This window comes from Anoplolepis gracilipes, chromosome 1, assembly GCF_047496725.1.
Source record: "Anoplolepis gracilipes chromosome 1, ASM4749672v1, whole genome shotgun sequence".
In the NCBI taxonomy this organism is placed as follows: domain Eukaryota; kingdom Metazoa; phylum Arthropoda; class Insecta; order Hymenoptera; family Formicidae; genus Anoplolepis; species Anoplolepis gracilipes.
The window spans coordinates 20299883-20323326 of NC_132970.1; the positions used below are offsets into that span (position 1 = coordinate 20299883).

The 23444-nt window shown below is 27.3% G+C and overlaps 1 protein-coding gene and 1 long non-coding RNA gene across 2 annotated transcripts; both read right to left on the reverse strand.

The window, feature by feature from the left end:
• Positions 1–6419: 6419 nt before the first annotated feature.
• Positions 6420–9566, reverse strand: LOC140666176 (uncharacterized). Its single transcript, XR_012046725.1, has 4 exons — positions 9271–9566; positions 9110–9179; positions 6651–6752; positions 6420–6502 (listed from the first exon to the last, which is right to left on the reverse strand). It is a non-coding gene; the product is annotated as an uncharacterized lncRNA (long non-coding RNA).
• Positions 9567–9695: 129 nt separating this feature from the next.
• Positions 9696–15303, reverse strand: LOC140663897 (glutamyl aminopeptidase-like). Its single transcript, XM_072888495.1, has 5 exons — positions 14966–15303; positions 14361–14550; positions 13710–13857; positions 12106–12386; positions 9696–9887 (listed from the first exon to the last, which is right to left on the reverse strand). Exons 1-5 carry the CDS (start codon positions 15301–15303, stop codon positions 9696–9698), a joined length of 1149 nt encoding a protein of 382 aa, XP_072744596.1.
• Positions 15304–23444: the final 8141 nt, after the last annotated feature.

The following is a 23444-nucleotide window of genomic DNA, read 5'->3' on the forward strand; positions in this document are numbered from 1 at the left end:
ATATGTATATTTATCGAGGTTATTTTTCGAGAGTTTTATCAAAGTATTTTATCAAGGTTATTGTTTAAAAATATTTTAAAAAATAATACATAATATTCACATATATATATATATATATATTACTATATTTCTAAGGATATTATATTATAATCATAATAATACGCAATCGTTAAAATTGTAAAACATATAATGAAATTCTCTTTTGAATTCTTTTACATTATTTTTTTATTTATTTATATTATTTTTTATCATATAAAATTGAGTCGACAACTTTGAAGGATATTACCGAATATTTTCGTCGAAAGGTTCTTTAGAAATATTCAAATTTTGATAAATTTCACACAAATGAAGGAAGAAAAGGTAAATGACGGTGATAAGATGGAGTGTTCAACGAGTTAGTCCTTACAAACGGAACTTTCGCGTTTCGCAAGAATACGCGTTGTAGCGGAACCTTTTATCATTCTCCGCAGCTATAGTTGCTATTGGTTCCATTTACGTCGTGGCCGCTCAGGAGAGCCGACTGGATTGAAAGAAACGAGATAAGTCGAGTCGCAAGAGCAGTACGCACAAGCGGCCTATCTGCTTTCGCACAGAGTTCTCTGCTGTTTCATTCTCCTCTACTCTCGAGAAGGAGAAAGAGAGAGAGAGAGAGAGAGAGAGAGAGAGTATTTTCTCTTTTCGCCGACTCTCCGAAGCGAAGTCGGGCGAGCGGCAATCTGTCTCTTGGCGTGTGATAAATCAATCGTATTCGCGGACGTGCGAGACACGATCGGCGACCCTCGCACGTTCACCAGGCGCACGCATACACGCGTGCGGAAGATGCGAAAACGAGCACGAGATAGGCAAATACACGCGCGCGAGAATCGGCGAAATATATAGGGGCATCTTCGTGCGTGATCTAATAGGATAGCTTGCAAGACCGATGACATCCTATTGTCGTCGAATAACTAGCCAGTCACAGTCAATTTATTATAATATCGATAACTTATGTCACACTCGAAAATGAATGCTGGGGTGACTGCTACTGGAAGAGGCGCGTTTTTCCTGCAACACACGCACGATGTCCGCCCCCGCGGAAAGTGTCGACGCTAGTTTGTTTCTTCGACAAACGACGTGAAATCTGAGATTTTATGAACTTACGACAGACATTCCTCGTAATGTGAAGATAATAATGACTTTACGATTCATTTTTTGATGTTAATTAATGAAGACGCGTTTCTTCCAAGTCGGAATGGAAACGCGTTATCTTAATACTTTGAGAAAATCGAAAAGAACATAATTCAAGTTTATTAAATATCGACAAATTATTATCGATTAGCTGGCGTGAAACTGAGATAATAAATGCGGTCTGAGAACGGACCGCACGGGGCTAAACTGTCATGCAGTTTTTGCGTCAAAACCAGATCGGCTAACGACTCTCGACATTGCTGGCGCGGAAATAAAACTGATTTATGCATTTGCGTGTATCCTGTACTTCGGCAGGGAATCAATTACACTCGTAAACGCGCGTGATATCTCGGCAACGTGATTTCCCGGTAACATAACTCGCAGTATCGTTACTGCGATTTCACGATGAGTCTCGCTATGGGGGTGTCCTTTGATTAATGAGATCGATTAGTTGTTCTGAGAAAAAAAAAGTCGGCCCTTTTTATAATTACTTGCCGTGTAACAGCAAACGAGTGTCGTTGCTTCGCCGTGATCGATGAATTATGACCACCGGATGTCAACGTTGATTATGGCAACGCTCCGATGGTCATCCGATCCACACCCGTCCAACAAAATTGTTCATACTATATACTCTCTCTCTCTTTCTCTCTCTCTCTTTCTCTCTCTCTCTCTCTCTCTCTCTCTCTCTCTCTCTCTCTCCTCCGATGCCACTTATCGACTCCTTTATCGAGCCGCCGACGAATAACGATGACGATAGTCTTGCGCAACCTGTTCGAGGTTCTCCACCTTCGCGACCTCGAGTGCATCCACCGGAGAGCACGAATTATTATTATCGTCGGCACCTAACACGCATGATTGAGCGATCACGGCGGAAGGTAAGCACGATCATCAGTCGAGAAATTCGTTCCTGATTATGCAGATTAATTGAGGTAAGTAAATTGATATTAGTGATATTTTAAAGAAGAAAAAAGATAGATTATTAATCGTACAGAATTGTACGAATTAATTTAGAATAGAATATGTAAGCGTTGTAGATTTATATATATTTTTATCACTGTAAGAAAAAAAATCACAAATTTAATAGGACGAAATTTAACAATGCTTCAATCCTCGATGATTGCGCACGCAGTTTCGAAGCTAGAAGTGCAAGCGGTGATCAGGTTTATCGATATGCACCATTGCTCCGCTGCAAGGCTCATTACCTCTATAACACCCAGGATACATTCGTATCGCCAGGGCCTTTTTAATAAGAACTCTTCGGTCAGGAAAGCAAATACACGAGACACATTGATAGACATTTTAATAGGCCGCATTATTTCAGTAATAGCCGACTCATACATCTTGGACTAGGAAACGTACGCATTACGCATTCAGAAAGCATTTATTCAAGTGTAAGCTTAAGTGTTGCAGATCATTACGATTGCGATGGCTGCGTTGTTCTTGTACTGTTTGCCCCGAATACCGTATGTTCCTTTCTCTCTCTCTCTCTCTCTCTCTCTTCGTGTGTCGCTAGCAGAGTAAACTTTCATTGAGAATAAAGAATGTATTATCTTAAATACGGGATTGAAAGGCGAACGAACAACTCAATATTGCGACGTCAATCTTGTCGGGCTGGACCGTACAACGTATTATCGATCAATAGCGCGAATGTGTAAGACAAATCAATGCTATCACAATAAGCTTCCTCCCTTTCCTGCCATTCCGCTTTGGCCGACGTCTCTTTCATCTCCTCCACGGCAACCTGGTGCGTACGCGAAGGAGGCTCATGAATATTCAGCGTACAAGTTGTCCGCGAGACGCTCGCGGGTCCAACGGCTGACATATACTCTTGTTGATCATAAGTGGGTTTGTTTCGCTGATTGTTGTCGCGTCGTTGAGGCCCCGTGCGCCGAGCCCGGGGGATCCGTTGAATATGCATCGCCCCGGGGGGCCCGGCTTTGCTTGCGTGTCCCGCGATATGGCGTTAGGGCTTATAGGTTCTATAATTTGCACCGTGCTGATAAGCCGGGGATTCGTCTGCCCGTTGTGCCCAGGCATTTGATCGCGCGCGCATCCGGCACCTCGAAACGCTGCGTAACTCCAAGGTGTGCCGGTCATCGCTCATTCGGCGCCGTGACTAATACGAGACGCGAGAATGTTCTAATGCGACTAGTCATTTTGAAGTCGCATGACTGCGTAATTATTTTAACCTAATTAAATCCTAATTATTATACATTTGGTTCGATAGTTTTAATCATATTTTTAATATATATGTAGTTAATATATGGATTTAATATAGATTATTAATTTTGTTATTGTGATTTATAGTAGTTTATATATAGAGTATAGTTTTTATGGAATATCTCTTATTCTTTTAAATTATAATAACTATAATATATTTTAAATATAGATATACGCATATATTATATAATAATGCATATAATTTAATACTGATATTAATTTTTATTATGATTTATGTAATAATTTTTCTTAAAAACAAATGCAAATATCTTATATAAAACTGATTTTGAATCAATATAAATGATTTTTTATATTGATTTAATATTATTGATAAAATTGCGACGTGCAAGCAAACACGATGAAATTATTCTCCTGTGCTTTTAACCGCATTTCTACTTTCATTTATTAAGATAATATCGATCTGAATATGTGTAGTTCGATGCATGTTTCTTATTCGCGAAAAAACCAGCTTGTGCGTCACATTAGATTCGTTATCTGTCTGGACTCGCAGACTTTACTGGCCGACGCACTACGGAAGATCGTAGATCGAGGTTTTCCATAGTCAATTAATTACGCGTATACGCATTTAGACGGATAACTATCGTGGCGATTGGTCTTTCTCTCTCTCTCTCTCTCTCTCTCTCTCTCTCTCTCTCTCTCTCTCTCTCGGCTTTTTAAGTTTTCTCTTTTTCTCGCCGTCCTTTTTCACGTGTATACATGTCGTACGACATAATCGCAACCGGATAATCGAGAACCCGTTGGCGGATCGAATGGTATCTCTTTCGGATTCTCTCGGACTCGCAATGAACGCTACTGATTTATAACGTGGAAGCCGCTATCGCACGTTTCTGCAATGGAGAGCTATTGATAACGTCATGGTATCGGTACCGTGATCACGTAAACCGGCGCCAGGACATTGCACGCCAACTCGAAACTCGGCGACGATTAGTGCAAAATTATATCTACGCGCAACTTCGTTCATCATTTTCCTTCTTCTGGCGATTGTCGTACAAAACTTGATAGAAATTAGATGGAATCGAAGGCTATCGATGGCGCCAAGATACGAAGTTGAAACAAACACGCATAAATCTCGACAAAATCAAATCAAAATAAAAATTTCTATAAAGATTATCTCTCGATATTTGGTAAAAATTATCAATGAGTGATTGGAGTCGAAACACATATAAACATGACATTGAACATTACGAATCATGTACAGATTTATCGTTTTTCCTTAGTTGAATTTTTTGCATGGCTGGAAGTCACGAGATAAGATAAATCAAAATGATTTAATCAATCGATTTGTCGAGTTGTAATATCGTTATCTGTTTTGCACTGTTGCACCAGCAGCAGAAATAATGTTCATAGCATATATGCTCTTGCACTAATAGGCAAGCACACGCAAGACTGCCATAGAAGTTTGCAATGAGAAACTAATAGATCTTGTTTGTCACAAACTTGAGATTTTAAAAGTAAATTTAATTTGATCGCTGCTTTGCTGCTTTGCACCTGTAACCTTTTACGTGACATAATAAAAATTTACATAACAAAAATTCTCTCATCTTTTACTGATATTCTGCGATCTTTTTATGCTTTTAATCTTTATTAGTATCGTAGACTATAAAATTTTTATAAGTAATATGAATTCATAATATACAAGTTAAAATGCCACCTGTCAAAGCGTCGCGTATCTTATGTATATAATTGAGACTTAAAATAAATTAAGCCAAACATTTTCAAGTGCATATCGAGCATCGCCTTCGTATCGTATTACGTCGACGAGTTGAAGCAAACAGTCATGAAGATATTGGCGAAGTTACGTATCGTGGTAAAACGAGTGTATTTACGGCGATCGGAGCGTTACGCGCGCACTCAACATTACTGCCATTGCATCGTCGTAATAATCTTTCTAGCAACTATCATCGCGCGCGCGAGAAAAAGCACTAATAGTAAAACGAACCTACGTATTAAATGCACACGCATATACAACGCCCTCAGTTGGAAGTGAAGAAGCCTCGAAAGAAAGAGGCGGCGGATGGCATCGGAAAGAGAACAGGGGCGCAGAAATTATTAACTGTTATTATAACTTTAAAATATTAAAATTACGAAAGCTGTATATGTAATTGTAATACTCATATTATGATTATTATAGAAGTAAACTAGAAATTTATAATTTTGTGTTGAAAAATATTCTAAAATAAATTAATTTTGTAAAATATTTATTCGAGTATATATTTATTTCCAAATTTATATAACAAATAAATGAAATATTTGTATAGTGAAAATAATAAACTAGATAAGAGAAATATTAATATTATAAAAATTACAAGAAATATTTTGATATTATAAGAATAGAATTGATTATAGGATTAAAGGAATCTTTAAACAAAAATAATAATATTAGATAATTTATTATTAATCGGAAAATGCACACTTGGATACATATAAAGAAATTTAACTAATAATATTAAAAATATAAATAAATATTAAAAATTCTAAAATAATTTTTATGTTCGTATTATAACTATTAACTAATTAATTAAATATAAATTACGTGATAATATATGTATATTCAAAATAATATTGATAAAATATATTATATATAATATTATTGAACAGTTGTCATCGCTACAAATTTATTATTTTATTTATTATATACACATATATATACATAGATAATAATTAGAAGTAATTCATATAATATATTAAGAATAATATTATAACAAAACATTATGCTTAATAATATTAAACTGTTATTATTGCTACATGTTAAGTATATATATATATATATATATGTGTGTGTGTGTGTGTGTGTATATGTGTATATATTAATATGCACATTATATATTTAAGGATAAATATTGTTTATATATGATAATTTAATAGTATAAAAACAATATTATATATATATATTTTTTTGCTGTAATTGTGATAACTAATCACGATTAATATCTTTTGAAAAGTTCTTAATATTTTAAGGAAAGAAAAACTATATCTTAAAATATTTCTTTATTTTTTCGATTTCATGTATACGGCTGTTCAGTTTTTTGTCAGCATACGACGTCCATTCTTTCACAAGATTTTTATACGCGTAAAAATTAGCTTCATTATTTGCCTAAGTCAGATTATTATGAATTAATGTAATAATTTTGTGCCATCTTAAAAGACTCACATAATTAAAGGACAAAATACTTGTGACATATATTACGGATATAAATACTAATAGAAAACTTAATATAAATTTAATTTTGAATAAAACTTACCAATTCAAGGAGAGTTCTATTTTCCCTCCACATACGTTTGTGATAATTATTGTATGCTTCAATCTCAATGATATTTATCATAATATTTTTCAAGTTATAGTTCTATGTAGAATAATTTTATGATTATTTATTGTCAATAAATAGTAATTTTATTTAACAAAATTTTTTTTAATTTAACAAGAATGTGTAACGGACTAGTATTTTGGTAATTAGCATAATAAAAGCATAATATGAAAAACCGTTTTTAATTTTTGACAAAAAACTATTTACTATAATTTTGCCAAAAATTTCTCTTATTTAAAATTATATGTATGCCTGTATATCATATACACAAATATTTTATATTAAACATATTGAAAATAATAAATAATAGTAATTATACATAATAAAGGGTGACTTCAAAGATTTAAATGGCTTTGACATATATTATGACCTCACAGATTTGAATGATCTTAACGTATAGTGTTCTGATCTTGAGTAATCAATAGGTTTTAGGCGGTACTTATTGTTTATTAAAAAGTTATAATGGAAGGATTTTCACAAATTACAATAACTTTTAGATTTTAGGGTATAGTTTTAAATTAAAAAAGATATATTAAGTTTGATAATCTAAATTTTTCCAGGTGTGAGAGCATATTTTTCCGAATCCTTGTACATTTGAGAAGTAAATATATGATGTGTGTCATACAAAAATATATGCAACATAACTCAACCTGTACATAACTGTTATACTTATATACGTTAATAATTTTGATCTCGCTTCGCGTAAACAGTTCAAAACTCATGTGAAATCGTGCAGTAATAAATCTCGTTTTGCACTGAAAACAGAGGTGACGTCGCAATAGAATTCGCTTCGCTAAAGATTTTGGAAATCCATGTAGAAAAGTGTGATAAAATTTAGGGTAAATATCCTGTTTAGGGGAGGATGCTCCGATGTCCTTGACCTTGACATATGGTGTCAAGGTCATTATTCTTAGTAACGCTTAAAAGGTTTTAGCCGTCGCTCGTTGTTTACTAAAAAGTTACATAAAAAAATTGTTAAAAATTGACGTTTTTTGCAATTATTTTATCAAATACTGGAAATTAAAAAAAATGTTTCAAGTAAAAGTTGTAAGTCTCTTCAAAATACACGTTTTATATCCTATTCATTTTTATTATACGAGTGATAGTTTTCGAGAAAAACAACAATAAAGACTATAAAAACTTTATACAATATAAATTATAATATTACATATATTATAGTCCCACTGTATCTGCGCATACACTTTCCTATCCACACAACAAATGGGTTGGGTTAGGTTTTTTTGGAAGTGGAGCTTTCCCGTAGGAGAGCGGAACCCACTGTATCCACGCAAACACTTTTCACTCATAGAAAGTCTATTCGTGGACATAGTGGGTTCCGCCTTGTGGGTAGGAAAGTGTATGCGCAGATGCAGTGGGACTATATATTATGTTATAATTAATATTGTATAAAGTTTATAGTCTTTATCGTTGTTTTTCTCGAAAGCTATTCCTCGTATAATAAAAATGGATAGAATATAAAATGTGTATTTTGAAGAGGCCTACAACTTTTATTTGAAACATTTTTTTTAAATTTTCAGTATTTGATAAAATAATTGTAAAAAACGTCAATTTAAAAAAATTTTTGTAACTTTTTAGTAAACAATGAGCGACGGCTAAAACCTTTTAAAAGCGTTACTCAGAGTGATGACCTTGAAAACATATGTCAAGATCAAGAACATCGAAGCATCCCCCCCTAAGTAGGATATTTAGCAAATTTAGTATAGTTCATTTATTCATGTGTAGTAAATACTATATACTAAGAGCACATTTTATAAAATGTACATAATGTCAAAAATTACATGAAATGCGTTAAAATTACTTATTCTTATGCTTATAACTTTTTAATAAACAACGAGCGACGAAAAAACCTTTTGGATATTATTCAGGGTCATGACACTTACAACATATATAAAGGTTATTCAAATCTCTGAATATGCTTCTAATATGCTCTTAATGTGCATAATTATCATTATTTCTCATTTTCAATGTATTTATAATAAAATATTATATATACGTATATATAATATGTATATATATAAAAATACATATAGATATATAGATACATAGATAATAGTTCTAAATGAAAGCAATATATTTTAGGAGATAATGCGTCAAAAATTAAAAAAGGTTTTTTATACATATAAGCATATATTCCTCTCTGAGTAGTTACATTCCTCTAAACCAGTAGTTCTTAACCTTTTCAAAGTCACGGAACACTTTTTTTTTATTAGAAGGAAAATTTGTCTATATATATATATATATCTATATATATATATATATATATATATATATATATATATAATCTATATATATATATATATATATATAGATACATGTTTACATTATACATAAATAAGCTTAATAATAAAAGAAATAACCGGATCTATAAAATTTACCTGCGTTAATTGTTTTTCAGAATACACATGATTAATAATGCCAATAAATATGGCAACTCCGTTGAACCCTCTATAAAACAACACATATAATTATTATAAGTAATTAATTTTCGTAATTGTAAGAAATATTTGTTCAAGAAAAAAATATTTTTGGTTATTACCTTGGTTTTAATTGATCAAAATTTGTTAGTATTTTCGAAAGCACATTACTGTGGTTTGCATGTTTTGCAATAATAAAAAGATAACTCATCATATTTCTCTTGATTTGTGTTTCATTATATGTTTCATTATGTTTGAACATTATTGATTCTAAATATTCTTCCATTATTTTATTTGAAGCGCAAGCTAAAAATTCTAAAAATCTATCATTATTATATTCTTTCGTTAAATGTTCCTTCATCATACGCCAAATATGTTTCTCTGCTGACATCAAACCTTTACAGTATATCCACTCTTTCCACCACGGTAAAAGTCTACAACATCCAAAAATAAAAGTTAGATTAAACATATTTAGCGCTATAATATTGTATCTTGATTCAATAATTGAATACGCAAATAATGTTAAAAACTGTAACACTTAGAAAAATTACTTATTTGTATTCCACATATACAACAGCAACAATTCTGCATAAGCTCTTGTGAGGCAATTCAAGTCACCGAGAATACATAACCATTTAATGGCTTCTTGCCTTAAACATTTAGTAAGATCACTTTCCTCAGGATCTTCTTGGTATTTTATTTTCTCAAGTAGATTGGCCAATATATTCTTTATTTTCTCCTAAAAGTTAATCAAGTCAAATAATTATATAGGTTTACAGTAAGCGTGTAGCGTTGTACATTCAATTTCTCAACAAGTAGATTGAAAGAGAAGCAGGCTGATCGAACAGCCATTGAAAAGTCCTAACATTACATCCCTTGATCTGTTTTTGTATGTGAAAATAAGTTAAAAAATTTGTATCTCTAGCTTTATACGAACAAGATTCGAGTGGAACTCTATTTTGTTGGAAAAGAAATAAATCTCGTTTTATCCTCAACATTATCCAAATAATGTATTAATTTTAATCTCAAATTTATGTAAAAGCGTCATTTGTTAATGTAAAAAATTTGTGTTTATACGTATAAAAACTTTTTAAGTTACTAAAAATCGCTCGAACAAACAGAATAAATGTATCTCACGTACTGATTGAATATGATTTAATTTAGTAAGTTAATTTTTAAAATTCCGGTGGTTTTTCATAAACATTCTAAATACATATATTTGTGTGTGTGTGTGTGTGTGTGTGTGTGTGTGTGTGTGTGTGTGTGTGTGTGTGTGTGTGTGTGTGTGTGTGTGTGTGTGTGTGTGTGTGTGTGTGTGTGTGTGTGTGTGTGTGTGTGTGTGTGTGTGTGTATGTGTGTGTGTTCCTTAATTTACGTAAGATTACTGAGAATGAAAAAAATACGTTTTAAGATAAATCAGTATGACTTGTATTACAAAAACATACCAAATAAATGACAAATGAAGATTAATATTTCATATAAATAAAATTATAATAACTGAATTCGGCGAGTGAAATAGGACTATTAATCATTAACAATTTAATTATGTAATATTAAGGTGAAAAAAAAACCTTCAAAAATTTTTAATTTTGATAAAACTATAATATGTAGAGTTTTATATTAATTTTTTAACTTACATAACATATATAATATGTAGGTACATAAGTAAATAAATTTAGAATTATTTAATTGCGGCCTGAAAATGCTTCTAAAGTGAAATCATATTTCATATAAAGGGTAGCTTTTCTATATGTCTTGAAAATTATTCGAGATATCGTAATATGTTTTATACAAAAATTTCATGATAAAAACACCTCTATTTGACTAGATTAATAAAATTTTTTTTAAATAATTTTTTTCAAAGATTTAAGAAAAAAAATTTTTTTAATTATTTTTAAAAAATTCTATTAATGTGGTTAAATAGAGGACTTTTTATTATAAAACTTTTGTATAAAATATTTTTCGATAGCTCCAATAATTTTCGAGATATATAGAAAAAACCGAAAAACGGCTCAATATGTAAAAGGTGGTTTCATCCTTTAGAATCGTTTTTAGGCAGCAACTGAAAATTTATAAATTCACCTATTTATTCTCTCTATATGTGTACAAAGTTTCATTAAAATCAGAAATTTCGGGTTCGCGAGGTTCCCTTGTAAGCCTATATTTTTTACATATTTAATTTTGAACTAATTTAATATATGTATAGTTATTATTGTATATCACTTTTGGGATACTCTAACTTTAAAACTGAGATATTCTATACATATTAAAAAACATAATAGTCTTAAGTCCGTACTAGCAACACATATATACACATACATCTTATTTTAATTTATTCTCTCCGTCCTAAAAATTTTTTTATTTTTAATTATGGAATCAATGTTTCACAAAAAAGTTGTTTGGCTTCAAAGAGATTATGAGATAATGCAATTAGTTTGACCTTGGCTTGTACACTTAAAGTCAAACTAATGTCACCAAATTATATATACATATACCCTTTTGAGCCAAACAACTTTTGTTTTTAATATCTTTTCTACAATCCAAAATAAAAAGATATAAAGGAGAACCTACATATTATGATGCACATGCAAATATGCAAAGTAAATTTTAATTTATTAACAACATACTCATAGAAAATTACCGATCTTTTTCATATTATTATATTTACGATTGATTACTATACGTACATTTAATTTTAAAAATTAAAATTTAAAAAATAAAAAATTTTTCTATAATATGAGAAATATAATTTTGAAAAAATTTAATGTATGTTTAACAATTATAATATAAAACTGAAATAAAAACTTTTCTTAAATAAAATAGATTTTACTATATCTTAAATAAGAATACAAAAAAACTATTTGAATCTTTTTAGCTACATATATTTTATTTTTTTGAAAAATATGACATAAAACAACTTAAAAACTCTTCAAATGATTAATTCTATTGTTATTTACCTTGATATTTTTGACTTCTTTATCTGGAAATGGAAAGATGCTCGACATGTGTTCAAAAGCTTTTATCATAGGATACCATGCTATATAATTTGTTTCTTGTTCAAGATGGCTCGTCAAATTCCAAAATAAGGAAGAATTGAGTTGGCCATTTATCATAAAATAAAATGCATCGTCGATGATTTTAGCACGATTAAGAACATGTATTTTTGTATATTCTGTAGAGTTTAAATATTCTGCAATTTTTTGCCAGTTTTCAGGATCGTAGTTAACGCGATAGTATCCTGTAGTAAATAATTTTTATATTATTAGATGTTCACTTAATTGATTTATTAAATTTATTAAAAAATATTTATAATTATCTGCATTTTACATATTTGAGTAATTCCAAGTATTAAAAAAAAGACAAATTATAATAATTAAGAAAAACATTATTTTAGGGTAATGTTTGTAGTAATATTGCGTAGAATGAAACTATATAAGAAATTATATATCCATTTATATTTATTTTTGCTTAAATAATAATATATACAAAATTGAATTTATTTCATGTTAATCGATAGTAAAATGCAGAGAATACGTCATACAATATTTTTTGAAATATTTATATAATGTTACTATGTATTTATTCATATATTGCGTAATGTTATCAAAAAAGAATATAGTTACATTATATAATGGTTTAATACTTTAATTATGTAGAAATATAATAAATTAATCAATATTCACCAGTTTGTCGTAAATTGAATATTATCCAATCATTATCTTTTATAGAAACTCGCCAAGTTGGCTGGGATGACGACAAAACTATTAATCTTTTGTCGAAAGGAGCTCTAATCTCTTCAAAATTTAGATTATTTTGGGAGGTAAAAGTTACAGGTACCCAGAAAGCGTATTTTTTAAGTATTTCATAATTTTCTATTGTTATATTATATACATTTGCTTTATTCGAGAAATCTCGCGTTATTTTCAACACAGGATAATTTATAGATTTCATCCAATCATTTACTATTGTTGAAGGAAGCATTTGTTCTATCTGAGGATGTGATATGTTTAAAATATATTGCATGGTGAGCCATAAATTTTGGAGAAGAATGGAAGTCGTCGACTTAAAATCACTATATTGGCAAAAATTTGACACATTATTGACACAGTAAAATTGGTACTAATTGTAAATTATATATCAGAAAATATCAAAGTGTTATTTAATTTACACTTTATAAGTACATCTTACATAATTGCAATATTTAATGTTTTATATGCTGAATTCTATGATATATAAGTAAATAATATATTAAATAATATATTAAAATAGTATATACATTATACATATTTCATAATATACTCACTGCTTTAAATATTCATAAATTTCCCGTTGAAAAATTTTATCTGTAATTACATACTGCAGCATGCGTAATATTAAGGGTGTTACAATTCAAATCATACTATGTGATTTATATATAAGTTCGTTTAGAAGTCTTTCAACTACATTTTTCATAATTTTTTAAATTTTAGTATACTAATATATACACACATATATATCTGTACTTATATTCAAATATATTTATTGACTTGATTCATTCAAATAAATTTATTGATTTTTTTACCTTTAACGTAATGGTAAAAAGAAGAAAAGGCATTATTTTCGAAAAAATTGGCTTCCTTTATAAGAGACTGATTGTGAGTCTCCAAACGAAGTGATTCATAGTAAACTTGAACTACAAATAAATCCACCATTTCCGAATTTTTGTAATCCTAAAGAAGAAAGAGTTAATATAATCGAATGACTATTTAGTCGAATGAAATATTTACGGTACACATTCAATGCTTTTATTGAACATAAATTTGAAAATTTTTTATCAACATTACAAAATATAGTAAAATTTTTCGATAAAGTAATGTGTAGTTTGTGAAACAGTCCTGTCATTTAAACCTATTTGAAATAATTGAAAATTATGGTATTATTTCTTTCCGTATTTCAAATTTTATAATTTTAGAATATCGAGAACCAATATAAAATTTAGTCTTTCCAGATATTTATAAATAGCTTTAGCAACTTTTATATGACATATTTAATGTTAAAAATAGTGTAAAAATTTTTATTATCTTATAATATTAGAGATTATATCTACTTATATAAATAAAATAATATTTTATTTTTAACATAAAAACATACAAAACATATTAAAATATAAAATATATACATTAGATATAATTGATACATTAAGAATATTACTAAAAAGATATAAAAAAATTACCAAAATACGGTCGATAGCATCAATTCCATACAATGTAGTAAGACCATCGATTAACCACAACTCAGATGACGAAAATAGATTAATTACATCACCAAACCATTGATATGCCATTTTGTGCCCTATCAACCGCGCTACTTTTATTTTAAGCGCAACAGAATCAAGATTTTCATTGTAAATAATATCTGTTTCACTAAAAAATATGGAAATTAAATTTTCAGAGTTTAGTATTTACATAAACTTGGCCAAATAATAATTTTGATATATTTTCTGATTTAAAATTAAAAATATCTTCTAAATGGATAATATAACTCATGTGATAGAATTGTTTTATATATTGCTTTTTACTAATTATATAAAAATTGTGACATAAATTATTGTCATATACGTGATATACATATGTATATATGATGTATTGAAATCAACCTATAATTAGTTATAAAAATATATGTATAATAATGTACATGTCTAAAAATTTTACATTAAAACAACTATATTTAGACGTATATATTTCTAATTTTATATTTTTAATTTAATTATTTTTAATTTTGTTTCTTATAAAAATTGTATTTTAATAAATTAATATTTTTTTTTAATTTTTGAATTACCTATTTAACAGAAGGCCCCATTTCTCATCGTCATATAGCAAACTATGGATTGCAACAAATTGCACTTTTGGTATTTTCAATTTTGTCCATTTATGTTCAAATATTATCATTGCTTTGGTTGCCATCATTTCAGCAAATTCCATATGCTCTAATTCGGGTCTGCCCCATATAATGATTCTAGGTTCTACCATCAAAAATTTAAGTAAAACTGCTGACGAGATTACAACCGTCACGATATAAGTGGACATTGGAGGAGTAGTATTAAAGCATGTCCATTTCATATATGTTTCATTTTCATGCATTTCATGTTTGCATGTTTCCTCTTCTTGTACCGGCATATTTGAAAAAACTTTGTATTTACGATGATGCTTTATGGAAATGTTAAAAGTGGTCTTCCTTGTTGGCTTGTTCCAGCATGGAAACAATCGTTGGGCTCCAGTTGCCTGAAAATGTATTCCGTCTAACCTACGACATTTTAATAATATTGATTTAAATAACGATAATTTTTATTAATCAATAGCATTATATATATAGAATGTCTATCCGTAAATGTTTAAACAAATGTCGCAATTGATTGAAGTTAAAAGAAAGTTGAGCAAGAAAAATTTACATGAATTTGAGTTGTGACTTTTTCGAGTTGTAAAAGTCATTAACATTTTTGAAGCTATCTTAATTTTTTTATATTAATAGATTATTCGCAATATAAACTTTTTTATTTTAATTATACATAAACTATAAAATTTTTATTTTTCGATTATCAAGCCTCAATATTTACAAAAAACTCTTTTTATTTAATCGTTGATAACTCAAGTTATTGAATTAATGTCTCAATATTTTCGCTAAGGGAAAATGATCTCTAACATGATTAAAAAATTATGGCTCACATAAAAAATATTTAGTTATAATTTACCCTGTTTTATATATATATATATATATATATATATATATATATATATTAACAATTATATATATATATATATATATATATATATATAATTGTTAATTAATCCTATTTATTATTAAACACGTGAAATATATAAATATAAAAAATATATCGTGGAAAGTTGAATAGTATAGATGGGAATGCAATAATTTATACTTTATGTCGTTTTATTACGTATATGCATGAAATAAAATATAAAATTTCTTTGTACCTTTATACGCGCGTATGCTCTATATATATATTTATATTTTTCGATTATCAAGCCTCAATATTTACAAAAAACTCTTCTTATTTAATCGTTGATAACTCAAGTTATTGAATTAATGTCTCAATATTTTCGCTAAGGGAAAATGATCTCTAACATGATTAAAAAATTATGGCTCACATAAAAAATATTTAGTTACGATTTACCCTGTTATATATATATATATATATATAATTGTTAATATATATTTTTTATATTTATATATTTCACGTGTTTAATAATAAATAGGATTAATTAACAATTCAAACATAGTATAAAATGTTATGATGACATTTTTGAGTAATATAAGGTGAAATAGAGGTAGTGATGTAAAGTATTATAAAACTAAATATTATAAAAAGGAGATAAAAGATGCGAAAGCAACATTATTAAAAATTTATATTTTTTGTATTCGTAATTACTCACATTTCGTATGATCCTCCCCTTTTGACTATAGTTTCTAAATAAGTAATAATATTTTCCGTGTTATCAATTGCAGTGATAAATTTTATATTAAGTCTGTAACGTCCATTTGATAAAATTTCATTGAAATGTAAAATGCAATTTTGCTTTAGATCACAGTAAATATATTGCGTAAATAAATATTTAACATTGGTATCTACAGTCTTATTTTGTAAATCTGCAGTATATATGGATAAATCATTTGTCAACGTTCCAGATAACAGAATTATTAATGCCGTTGAATTTAAATATATTTTTGTAATTTCACGAGAAATATCGATAATAGCACTTAATTCGCCGTAGAAAACAAAGTTGCCTTTTGTTTGATACTCTTCTATATCTGTTTTATAGTCTTTATATTTATATATTTCATGTTCCTTGTCTTCTTTGAAATATGGTATTAACTTGACGTCGTAATGCACTGGTATTATATCATCAAAGTAATCATTAAATGCAATCGATGAATTTCCCGTATTTTCATTAATTGAATAAGTTATTATGGTGCTAAATATAAAACCGCCATAAAATAACAGTCTTAGAAGCGCCATGTCAACTTTTAGGTATCTGTAGCAACTGTTCCTGTTAAAAGAAAGACATATATAAAATAAAATTTAGATAATAAACTTTACTGCAAACAAATTTATAAAGTATTTTTTAAAATTAGCTTTTCTGAGTAATTAGAAATTTTATCCGTGATGAATTGCAGATCGACCTACGTACATGCTATTTCCAAAAGATGATTATATTTTTAGTAAACAAGCAACGAATAATCAACGGAATAGTCAACAGAAAATTAAATTTTTTTCGACTTTTTTGGTAAGTCTTTTCAAACACGGATAAACACATACATATATGTGCGCGCGCGTGTGTATGTGTATGTGTGTGTGCGCGCAACTAGATCAAAAACAATTTGTATGTTTTTGTATTTATTATATATTATACACATTTTTTTAGTAACGAGATAAACGTTTACCGTTTGTTCATTATTCGTTTAAATGGATATATCAAATCAATAATCGATTTTAAAGTAACCTTGCAAATTATTATTGATATTATGAAAAGATACAGAATAAACATATGCACGGTATTATATAAACATGGTAATTTTTAACATTGTAAATGTATTATTTAATTTTCTGTTATTAATTTAAAAATATATGAACTAAATATAAAAAATATTTTTTAAATACTTTCCTTTTTTAATCTTTTCTTTAATCCAAAGACATTCTATAACAATATTATAATAAAAATAGATTTATGTTTTTGTCAGATAAAGAGTATATGTACGTAAAACTTAAGAACATGTATAAGTTTTTTAAAAAAATGAAAGAAAAAGAATTGAAAAATCTAATAAAAGTTTAACAATTTAACAATTTTGAAAATAATTTTAAAGAAATATATTCTCGTGTGTGTTCATATTTTAATATAATTTAAATTACGTCCTATCTTTTACATATATTTAAGAAAAAGTTATATAATATTCTGTTTCTAAAGACTCACCTTGTATACTAAAAATGCTGTGTTATTTCTAATACAATTTCTTTTCTTCTCAGAACTAATTAAAGTTGATACTTTATCACCGTGAACCGTTAATCTGTACTATCTTAATCTTAACGTTTCAAGAGGTAATCGAAAACTGGCAATGTCGATGTAAGAGACATCATAATAAATATATATATATAAATACAAACATATTTACAAGTTATATAAGGTCATCACATCCTACAAAATTTAAATTTAGAATAATATTTTACTTAATATTTAAGATATTTTAAGATTCATTGAATATGCTAATTTTTTATATTTATCTATGTATTATATATTTTGTTAATTTTATATACGATTTAAGCAATATAGAAAAATAAGTATTTATGTTTTCCTACATCTATATATAATAATTTTTAATCTTTACGTGTTGAGAATTAAAGCATTTCTATATCAACGTACATTCACATATTTATTTTTTATGTAATACGTAAATAATATATTATAATTATTCTTATTAATATAATATGTTGAAGTCATTTTAATCATGTTAAAATCTCCTTTCGTTGTACGATAACAGAGCTGACAAAGAGAACATTAACGCACTCTAACGTAAATACATCACGTTATTATTAATTTATTGTCAAAATATTTCAAGTACCTACTATAACATACATGTATATACGTGAAATATAAAATTATAATATTAAAATATGTATTTAAAAGTATAGATTAATTATTTGCTGAATGTAATATGTCATGACACTTTTTGTTACCTTAATTTTAATTGCTTGACTATTACTTAATAGTTTATTTTATTATTATTTATTATATTTAATTGTTTTGCGTTCTCACTCTGACTTGAACTTAAATCATCGAACAACACAACATCAAACAAAATATATTTAAGTTTAAATATTATTAAGGAAATAATTGTGGCCTAAATAATTATGGTAAGTCACAACAACTTGAAAATATTAAAATTATAACTTCAAAATATTAAAATTACGAAAGCTGTATATGTAATTGCAATATCCATATTATGATTGTTAAATAAGTAAACTAAAATTTTATAATTTTGTGTTGAAAAATATTCTAAAACAAATTAATTTTGTAAAATATTTATTCGAGGATATATTTATTTCCGAATTTATATAACAAACAGATAAACTATTTGTATAGTAAAAATAATAAATTACATAAGAGCGATATTGCTATTATAAAAATTATAAAAAATATTTTGATATTATAAGAATAGAATTGATTATAGGATTAAAGGAATCTTTAAACAAAAATAATAATATTAGATAATTTATTATGAATCGGAAAATGCACACTTGGATACATATAAAGAAATTTAACTAATAATATTAAAAATATAAATAAATATTAAAAATTCTAAAATAATTTTTATGTTCGTATTATAACTATTAACTAATTAATTAAATATAAATTACATGATAATATATGTATATTCAAAATAATATTGATAAAATATATTATATATAATATTATTGAACAGTTGTCATCGCTACAAATTTATTATTTTATTTATTATATACACATATATATACATAGATAATAATTAGAAGTAATTCATATAATATATTAAGAATAATATTATAACAAAACATTATGCTTAATAATATTAAACTGTTATTATTGCTACATGTTAAGTATATATATATATATATATGTGTGTGTGTGTATATGTGTATATATTAATATGCACATTATATATTTAAGGATAAATATTGTTTATATATGATAATTTAATAGTATAAAAACAATATTATATATATATATTTTTTTGCTGTAATTGTGATAACTAATCACGATTAATATCTTTTGAAAAGTTCTTAATATTTTAAGGAAAGAAAAACTATATCTTAAAATATTTCTTTATTTTTTCGATTTCATGTATACGGCTGTTCAGTTTTTTGTCAGCATACGACGTCCATTCTTTCACAAGATTTTTATACGCGTAAAAATTAGCTTCATTATTTGCCTAAGTCAGATTATTATGAATTAATGTAATAATTTTGTGCCATCTTAAAAGACTCACATAATTAAAGGACAAAATACTTGTGACATATATTACGGATATAAATACTAATAGAAAACTTAATATAAATTTAATTTTGAATAAAACTTACCAATTCAAGGAGAGTTCTATTTTCCCTCCACATACGTTTGTGATAATTATTGTATGCTTCAATCTCAATGATATTTATCATAATATTTTTCAAGTTATAGTTCTATGTAGAATAATTTTATGATTATTTATTGTCAATAAATAGTAATTTTATTTAACAAAATTTTTTTTAATTTAACAAGAATGTGTAACGGACTAGTATTTTGGTAATTAGCATAATAAAAGCATAATATGAAAAACCGTTTTTAATTTTTGACAAAAAACTATTTACTATAATTTTGCCAAAAATTTCTCTTATTTAAAATTATATGTATGCCTGTATATCATATACACAAATATTTTATATTAAACATATTGAAAATAATAAATAATAGTAATTATACATAATAAAGGGTGACTTCAAAGATTTAAATGGCTTTGACATATATTATGACCTCACAGATTTGAATGATCTTAACGTATAGTGTTCTGATCTTGAGTAATCAATAGGTTTTAGGCGGTACTTATTGTTTATTAAAAAGTTATAATGGAAGGATTTTCACAAATTACAATAACTTTTAGATTTTAGGGTATAGTTTTAAATTAAAAAAGATATATTAAGTTTGATAATCTAAATTTTTCCAGGTGTGAGAGCATATTTTTCCGAATCCTTGTACATTTGAGAAGTAAATATATGATGTGTGTCATACAAAAATATATGCAACATAACTCAACCTGTACATAACTGTTATACTTATATACGTTAATAATTTTGATCTCGCTTCGCGTAAACAGTTCAAAACTCATGTGAAATCGTGCAGTAATAAATCTCGTTTTGCACTGAAAACAGAGGTGACGTCGCAATAGAATTCGCTTCGCTAAAGATTTTGGAAATCCATGTAGAAAAGTGTGATAAAATTTAGGGTAAATATCCTGTTTAGGGGAGGATGCTCCGATGTCCTTGACCTTGACATATGGTGTCAAGGTCATTATTCTTAGTAACGCTTAAAAGGTTTTAGCCGTCGCTCGTTGTTTACTAAAAAGTTACATAAAAAAATTGTTAAAAATTGACGTTTTTTGCAATTATTTTATCAAATACTGGAAATTAAAAAAAATGTTTCAAGTAAAAGTTGTAAGTCTCTTCAAAATACACGTTTTATATCCTATTCATTTTTATTATACGAGTGATAGTTTTCGAGAAAAACAACAATAAAGACTATAAAAACTTTATACAATATAAATTATAATATTACATATATTATAGTCCCACTGTATCTGCGCATACACTTTCCTATCCACACAACAAATGGGTTGGGTTAGGTTTTTTTGGAAGTGGAGCTTTCCCGTAGGAGAGCGGAACCCACTGTATCCACGCAAACACTTTTCACTCATAGAAAGTCTATTCGTGGACATAGTGGGTTCCGCCTTGTGGGTAGGAAAGTGTATGCGCAGATGCAGTGGGACTATATATTATGTTATAATTAATATTGTATAAAGTTTATAGTCTTTATCGTTGTTTTTCTCGAAAGCTATTCCTCGTATAATAAAAATGGATAGAATATAAAATGTGTATTTTGAAGAGGCCTACAACTTTTATTTGAAACATTTTTTTTAAATTTTCAGTATTTGATAAAATAATTGTAAAAAACGTCAATTTAAAAAAATTTTTGTAACTTTTTAGTAAACAATGAGCGACGGCTAAAACCTTTTAAAAGCGTTACTCAGAGTGATGACCTTGAAAACATATGTCAAGATCAAGAACATCGAAGCATCCCCCCCTAAGTAGGATATTTAGCAAATTTAGTATAGTTCATTTATTCATGTGTAGTAAATACTATATACTAAGAGCACATTTTATAAAATGTACATAATGTCAAAAATTACATGAAATGCGTTAAAATTACTTATTCTTATGCTTATAACTTTTTAATAAACAACGAGCGACGAAAAAACCTTTTGGATATTATTCAGGGTCATGACACTTACAACATATATAAAGGTTATTCAAATCTCTGAATATGCTTCTAATATGCTCTTAATGTGCATAATTATCATTATTTCTCATTTTCAATGTATTTATAATAAAATATTATATATACGTATATATAATATGTATATATATAAAAATACATATAGATATATAGATACATAGATAATAGTTCTAAATGAAAGCAATATATTTTAGGAGATAATGCGTCAAAAATTAAAAAAGGTTTTTTATACATATAAGCATATATTCCTCTCTGAGCAATTACATTCCTCTAAACCAGTAGTTCTTAACCTTTTCAAAGTCACGGAACACTTTTTTTTTATTAGAAGGAAAATTTGCAAAACATCAAAATCATTAAGATCATAAAACCAACAAAAAAATGTGCATAAACATTCTTTTATTAAAAGTTACACTGAAACTTTCATAATTTCGCGAAACACTAGTGTTCCGCCGAACATCAGTTAAGAACCATTCCTCTAAAGAGAAAAGTGAAAATTAGGTTCTTATATTTTTCGTCAGATTTTAGACAAGTTAAAAGAAATGAAATTTAATAGGCATTTTTTGCTACTAAAAAATACTTATATTTTTTTAATTCTCTCGTATTGTTATAAAAAAATAAACTTATGTTTTTTATTATTAAGCAATCCTTATTCAATTTTTTATTAGGACTTTTTAACAGCCTAGAATGTCATCATTTAAAAATATACGTTAGAAAGCTTGATTTCTTTAGAAACTTTTTATTTGTTTTATTATTTCTGTAAAATCAATAATTCAAGTAAAAGTTTTCCAAGTAAATAAATAAATACAATAACATGCACAATTTTATTCTTTTATTTAATGATACGGGAAAATTTTAAAAATATAATTAAAAAAGTAAAAAAAAAAGTAACAACAACTTAAGAATATTAAAATTACGTAAGCTGTATATGTAATTGCAACATCCTTATTATGATTGTTAAATAAGTAAAATTTTATAATTTTGCGTTGAAAAATATTCTAAAACAAATTAATTTTGTAAAATATTTATTCGAGGATATATTTATTTCACAATTTATATAACAAATAAATAAACTATTTGTTTAATGAAAATAATAAATTAGATAAGAAAGATATTGCTATTATAAAAATTATAAGAAATATTTTGATGTTATAAGAATAGAATTGATTATAGGATTATGGGAATCTTTAAACAAAAGTAATAATATTAGATAATTTATTATA